Source organism: Poromitra crassiceps, assembly GCF_964638095.1.
Source record: "Poromitra crassiceps genome assembly, chromosome: 14".
NCBI classification, from domain to species: domain Eukaryota; kingdom Metazoa; phylum Chordata; class Actinopteri; order Beryciformes; family Melamphaidae; genus Poromitra; species Poromitra crassiceps.
In genome coordinates, this window is record NC_139633.1 from 28,378,993 (window position 1) to 28,386,564 (window position 7,572).

The 7,572-nt window shown below is 43.8% G+C and overlaps 1 protein-coding gene across 4 annotated transcripts in view; it reads left to right on the forward strand.

Moving 5' to 3' along the window:
- Positions 1–4,714, forward strand: part of shtn1 (shootin 1) — a 29,932-nt gene extending 25,218 nt beyond the window's left edge. For 3 of the 4 annotated variants that reach the window (XM_083650901.1, XM_083650903.1, XM_083650904.1), the window contains 4 exons: positions 1–70; positions 686–736; positions 2,332–2,455; positions 3,871–4,714. The exon at positions 1–70 is cut by the window's left edge and continues 55 nt beyond it. In XM_083650901.1, coding sequence (XP_083507027.1) covers positions 1–70; positions 686–736; positions 2,332–2,455; positions 3,871–3,932 — 307 coding nt within the window. In that variant the 3' untranslated portion in view covers positions 3,933–4,714. The remainder of the gene's footprint in view (positions 71–685; positions 737–2,331; positions 2,456–3,870) is intronic. The other variant, XM_083650902.1, reaches the window with a different exon arrangement.
- Positions 4,715–7,572: the final 2,858 nt, after the last annotated feature.

Sequence of the window (7,572 nt, forward strand, 5' to 3'; positions counted from 1 at the left end):
GGTTCAACTTCGACCCGTGGGCCAGTCGCCCAATAGGAGCAGACGGGTACCATACATCATGTCCTTAAATGTTATTACTCCTGCAGGATTTGGGGGTTGTTGTGTTTGCCATCTGCAATATCTACCTGTGTATATATAAATGATTATCAGACTGTGGTTGTTGTACTGGTCAGCTTCCAGGTTATGAATGTGTGTGAATGTGAACAGGGCACTCCTGAAAAAGAGAGCATTGCTCTCAGTGAGACTCCCCCTGTATAAATAAAGGTAAAAAAAACAAAAGTGATGACTTTTATGTTGTTGGAATAAACAGAAGAAGAACCTGGTCATTAGCATGAGCAGTGATAGCTGAACAGACAAAGAAAAGAGGCACCGATTATCTAAGTGTAGCTTGTTTTGATAAAAACATGACACGTGTCTAAGACATCTTTTAGTCTGTGTTTCTCTGCCATAGCAACCCTGCAAAATGAGATAGCATTAGCACCTGCCCTGCCAAGTAATTATCAATAATGTGAGGAAGGGAAAATTGACTTAACTCAAAATGATTCAATGTTTGACACATTTACTCCTTTTAGAAAATATGGCAGTGCAGCCTCTAAGTGCTGAATGAGGCAAAAATATCTATAATATGTCAAACTGCTGTTTATTTACCAGAGCCATCTTTTCGCTCTTCTTTTCTTTCCACCAGATGGAGAGGCTGCCCTCCAATTCTGCCATTCAGGAACTTAAAGGGATCATGGTAATGGGACTTTTCAAACAATTAAATGTCCTCACAGCCAATTATGCACTTTTTGAGAACATTTCACTGGTTGAACTTTAACTGTTTTGTTGTCAGCGGAGGAAGTAAGAGAATACGCGGATGCTTTAAATTAAAACCAGCAAGTATTGTTTTTGAGTTATTCAAAATTCAAAAGAATTTCTAAATAAATTCTAAAGAAACCAAAAGTAAATTCTAAAGAGAACCCAAATGTTTTGCGAAAGTCGAAGCACCGCTGCCTCTTATGGTTGTCAGGCGGGGGAGACTGGTGGATTAACGCGCAGACACTTGACGGTCTGGAACACTTGACGGTCTAGAACACTTCACACTTGGTAAACCGGAACTGGCAACAGGTATGCTTGCGGGCAAGATTATAGACTAGACGCAGGCTGTTGAAGAAGTAGATTGTAAACTGAATTTACGATCGAACACGGAGAGCTTGCAGAGCCTACTCTTATAGCCCCCGAACATGACATCACTTTGGTATGACTGTATGACATCACCACTGGCATCTCAACAGTGACATTATGACAAGAGTGACATCATCAGTGGAATGATGACATTATCATCATTATGACATCATCACTGTTGACTCGTCTCTGTGGCATCATCACTGTTGGCATCCTTGATGACCTCATCATCAGTGGTGACATCATCTAACAGGTTACATGCTGCCACTCCGACGTGCTGCCACTCCGACGTTCTGCCACTCCGAAATATCGGCACTCAGAAAGGGGGTCTATATTCCCCGTTTTTCACTAACCTCTCCCAGCCCCCACGCCAAACCTAACCTCCCCCCATGCCTAAACCTAACCTCCCCCAGACCCTAACCCAAAACCTAACCTCTCCCACCCCCACGCCCTAAACCTAAGGTCGGCATTGCGGCTTCTAAGGTGAACGACCGCCAGTCCGAATAATGGAAGTTAACGTTCGGAGTGGCAGGGCTTCGGAAAGGCAGAGGAACCCCCATCTAACAATGGTGGTCAGAGTGTGTAGAAAATGTAAAGTGTAGGTAAAGATAAATATTCAAATACTTAAGAGAAATAAAAGATTTTGCGCAGTCAATAAAATAAACTCATGGGCATCCGGGTAGTGTAGCGGTAGATTCCCTGCCTAGTGCTACCAACACGTTCGCGCCCCCGTGTTACCTCCGGCTTGGTCGGGCGTACATACAGGCACGATTGGCTGTGTCTGCGGGGTGGAAGCCAGAATGAGGGGGGTATGTGTCCTGGTCGCTCCACTAGCGCCTCCTCTGGTCAGTCGGGGCACCTGTTCGGGGCGGAAGGGAACTAGTGTGATCCTCCCATGTGCTACGTACGTCCTGCCGGTGAAGCTCCCCGCCATCAGCTGAAAATAAGCGGCTGGCAACTGCACATGTATCGGAGGAAGCATGTGTGTGTCTACGGCTCTCTCTCTCTCCAGGGCAGCAGGGGGGAATTGGCCAAGTACAATTGGGGAGAAAAGGGGGGGGGGTCAGGAAAAAAATAAACTCATGGTGTAATTAGTTTCATTCCACCTCTGTTTTGTTCCCCCCCTCACCACGTCTGTACCTGTTTCTTTTTGTTAAAATTGTCCAGGAGAATTTCGGTAGGTCCTCCTCCCCCAAAGCGAAGGTGCGATGTCCGTCCACAGACAGCGATACAGAGCTGCGGAAGATCCTGCTGAGGCGGCGGGATGCCCTGGAGACCCAACGCAACGGCGGTGAGTTCTGTCTCTTCAGCTTGAACCATGAAAGAAATCAAAACTGATGTTGCTCGTTCATTGATTTGGAGCGTTTGACTGATTATTGCAGTGGTTCTCAATGTGGGGTCCAGGGACCACCAGCGAACCCTGGAGGGGATTCCAGGGTGTCCGCAGCAAATTGATGAATTGTTAATCGTCGGCATTATTTAATTTACAAGAAGTTAACACAATTAAATAATGTGGAAGAATGACTGTTTTGATCGTTTCTGTTTCGATATCCCTCTGCCTACAAGACTGATAGTTATGGATTTCTGCACCAAATCATTATGTAACAATAAAAAAATATTCTCATATTTGGGTCTGAGAGACAAAGTCTCATCAAATGGCTCTAATGTGGATTAAATTAGGGGTCCCTGATAAGAAAAAAGTTGAGAATCACTGGTTCAGTGTATGACTAGATTCAAAGCCACAATAAATTGTCCACCTTCTTAGCTAATTCTCCACATCATAATCTACAGTGGCAGCCATCTTCAAGGCAATCTTCAAGGACATTGCTTTAGAGAAACTAATGATATTGAATTGGTTTAAGTTAGGTTAAGTTTAAGTATGTTAATTTATGTTTGTTGTATCTTTGTTGAATCTGACAACGATCTTGGCTGGCAGCCGAATGGCCCAGACGCCCATTGAAAATTGCTGCATCTGTATACCTATTCAACATGCATACATACAATTCATCTGTATACCTATTCAACATGCATACATACAATTCCTCACCAAGAAAACCATCAGCAATGTTGTGCAGTTCAAGATGAAAGCACTTTTGAACAGTCCCTCCCTACAGTACTTTACGTCACATTACAGAAGCAAGACACCATCCAAATATTTCATTAAATGTTGTCGCTTTTTCCACCAACCAGGTAAAAATGGTAACATTGCGCCTCTGACTCTCCAGAGGCACTGTGACTTTCACTGTGACGTGCGTTTACATGCACACCAATAAACTGATAACTGTGAGTAATCAGTTTATGGCAATAATCTGATTTCTGCGTTTACATGCACTTTAATAATCTGACAATAGGAAAAACCCGGGTTTACATGATTCAGTCAATTAGTCGGATTTCTCTCCAGAAGGCGGCGGTAATTCAACTTTTTACATGCAACTTGTACATGCGCAGATGTATAAACCCACAAGAAACCTGATACGCTATATACATGCACTCAAAAGACAGGTTATTGGCGAAAAACCTAGGTATGTTTATCGGTTTATTTATAACCCGATAACGGCCATAAACGGATAAAGCTTATCGGTTTATGCTGTTTACATGACCATTTGAATAATCAGGTAACTCCAGAAATCCGCTAATAAACTGTTTATTGTCTGCATGTAAACGCACTCAATGAGGCTTTCAGTGAATGTCTGTCTCTTCATACAGGTCCTCATCCCATCCCTTCCCCAGCAGTGGATCCCAGCGGGCTGAGGTCGGCCCAGACATAAGTCTCCATCAATACGGAGTCCATGTGGGTGATTGACCATCTGCATTTGATTCTGTTGTGTATACAGCACAATACATTTAAAATAATTTCTAGAGAGATGGTCAGAGATGCATTGGAGGCTGTAGCTCAGGAGGTAGAGCGGTCGGTCGTCCACTAATCGCTTTGGGTAAAAGAGGTCGGTGGTTCGATTCCCGCCTCTTCCAGTCTGCATGTCGAAGTGTCCTTGGGCAAGATGCTGAACCCCAAATTGCTCCCGTTGGTGTGCCAGCACCCTGCGTGGTAGCCAGCCGCCATCGGTGTATGAATGGGTGAATGTACCTACTGATTGTAAAGCGCTTTGGATAAAGGCGCTATATAAATGCAGGCCATTTACCATTTACCATTCGGTGAGATTGAAGTGGATTTCCACATAAAGAAATTAAAATGGATTGATGCCCCCGGTTATGAATCAGGCCACAGTTTCCACCACCGAGTGCACAACTGTATGAACGATTGACATTCAGGCCATTTGATTTTGCAGGAATGAAAGACTTGTTTGCCACACTTGCTTTTCAAGGCTTTGTTCAACTTTTTCCAATATTGAAGGTGAAGCCCAATTTATAGAGACGCTCTTTGTTTGCGCCGCAGGAGACAGATGACCAGTTTTGGAACCTTGAGCTTTTGCCAAAGAAAAGTACTGTATGTCTTTGAATTGGTCTGTCTAGACCAGTATTCATCTTGCAACCTCCTAGTGAGCAATTACAGGGCACTGTGACAGATTTTGTTTCCACTGCCCCCCTCCCTCCCTCCCTCCCTCACTATCAGTGTTGGGCGTAACTCATTACAGAAGTAACATATTACACGTAATATATTACTTTTAGCACTAACTCAGTAATATAACTTATTACCAATAGGATTCCAGTAAAATTATACCAGTTACTTTGTCATGTAACACAAGTTACAACTTGAGTTAAAAAAAATTGTTTTAATCAAAGCACATATTTATATAAAGATACAATCATTTCCTAATCAAATTGTGTGTTTTTATGGAAATAACCACTATAGATGACAATAACAAAGGAAAAAGATAACATTTAGAATTTAGAACCCTATTCCTGTTACAGTCCAATTTTTTTTTACTTTGTCATTTTTCTATGACAAGCAACAATCCCAGATGTAGAGATCAGACCAAAGTCTCAACTCTGGTCCTGTGGCAACCTTTCCAGGTTGTGTTCAAGATGTCCTGTGTTAACAATTAGGCTACTACTGTCTTGAAAAGTCATCCTGTGTTGGAATTTACTTGTGTGTACCCACTTTCCCTCAACCTGCCTCGTCTACTTCTACTTCAGTTAGTGATTTCCTACATTTCTCAGTCTAGAACGTCTTTGTCAATGGGCCTTTTTCACAGTAGCCATTTTGTTTCTAAAAGGCAGGGTGCAACCAAAACATTAATGAGGGCCCCAGCACTGGAATACCTAAGTGGACAGGAAGTTGGAAACCCTCCCTGCCTTGTAGACCCAAAATGGCTGCTGTGAAAACAGTCAGTTGCTCAAGATGCAACATGACTTGTCGCTGCTTTGCATTCTGGTCTGTTGCTCCTGTCAGTGGAAACTACGGTGGATTTCTCCCTGTTTGATTGCTTAAGGATGGTGCAAAATTGAGAAGGAAGCCCGTGCTCTTCGATTCTGAGGGAGCGACACCAAAACCTCACATTCAACATTGATGTTTTAGATCATTGAAACATTCTGTGCTATCAAACTCTATTGTGGCTGCCGCAAATATCTTGGATGTGGTGTCACATAATCTACATTTGGCCAGTTCTCCACAACATGGGCCCGGAAATGCAAGGTACCAATGACTGTTTTATAACAGCATTAAACTGTTGTCGGGTAGATTCTTCCTTTTAAGCCATTGTTAAGGATGTGCCTTACTGAGAAACGGGACCGCAGGGTCGACCGGTGCGCTCCGAACATTACAATGACCGCGATGGTTAGTTAGCCACAATGGTGGCCCTCGTCCATTTTGTTTTGTTGTCCCCTCGGCACCTGCCCACATTTTCCCAGACAGTTTCTTGAGCGAGGCACTGAAACACGAGAGGCGTAAACTGCGGGCCATGTCCATCAGCTATTGTGTTCTGCTGCTAATGAAGGCTTTAGGCTTCGTTTAGCACTAAGGTGACATTTCCACCCCCAGAGAACGACTTCCAATCTCCCCCTAACAAGAGTGCAAGAGAGGAAATTCAATGTGGCCGAGAATGCCTCCTCTCACCTTCTTGTTAAAACAGATTTCGTCGCTGACTGACTTCAAAGGGTCCAACCCATCATCCCAACATTCAGCTCATTCATCCTTCACTTGACTGACCCCCCCCCCCCCCCCCCCCCCCCCGCCAAAAAAAGAAATCGCAGAGGAAGTGGCACTCTCTAATTTGATTTAACAGCAGACTTAGCCGCCACAATGGCCCCTCAATGGAGAATCATCCACGGAGAGATTCTCCACGCACTAAAGGACGATGAGGTTATCTCTGAATTATCTCAGATTACGTCGTCGGGGATAGAGTGTCCGCGACTGGTAGAGCCGCTCGAGTAGGCTTAGCTGCTCCAGAGAGGTAAAGAAAGAAGGAGAGGCCTATCTATTGATTTAGGTCTCATATCCTCCACATCCAGTGAGGCAGTTCTGACCAAGGCCACCTCTGCAGAAGTGGACGGCACGTACAATACGCCGTCTCATTCAGACGATTGACGCCAAACGTCCTTTGGGTGAGATGCCATGTGCAGTCAGTCTTCTGATTTGATGGATGCTAAATACTCATGTAAACACTTCAAAACATGCAATTACTCAAAAACCACCACGCTGTGTTCTTTTCTTCCCCCTGCGGCCCGTTTCTCTGCGTCGTGTCTTTTTCTCATCATCGGCCAGAAACAATATAATGTTTCGTTGTTTTTTGTATTTTGGTCCCTTCAGGGACCGGCAATTAGGGAGACCCTTTTAGTGTGTCTGGGGAAGACTTAATTTGACCTATTTTGTTGTCATTTCATTTATTTTCTAAACACAGTAATTGCCTGGTGGGGAGCCTCAGTTGCTCAGGGACCGCACTCTTAAGACGCTGCTATCTGTCTGGCTTCGCTTTGCTTAGAGGTTGTCTACGCTCCCCAACATTTACAGCGAGCGCGCGCACGTGTGCAGCAAGCAAAGCATTTGTTCAAATATGTCAATTCTGAATTTTAAGTGGATTACTTCATTTAAATTGGATATCAAATGAGAGGACGACGCGTGAAATTTGAGGAAAGTGAAGCAATTTAATACCACGCAATCGTCTGAAGCTTAATTGGAGCAACATTTTGAGAATGCGACCGTGGCAAAGTTTTACTGAATCAAATTATACTTCCTTCAACTCAATTTTTGTATTCTATGTGAGATTTAAAGTGAAAGAAAAATGAATTGATGAAGCGAGCTGAATTCAATCTAAATTCCTCAGAAGTTCAGCACAATTTCAATTGTGAATCGACTCTGAACCTTCCATCAACATGCATCGCTATTATTTTTCATATTCAGTTTGTATCCTTCAGGCAGATTCCGTCTGTCTGTTAAGTAGAACGGAGCCGTGAATAAGGGATAACTCACTTGACAGACAGGCCCATTGATGCTGTGTATGAAGCTGGTAC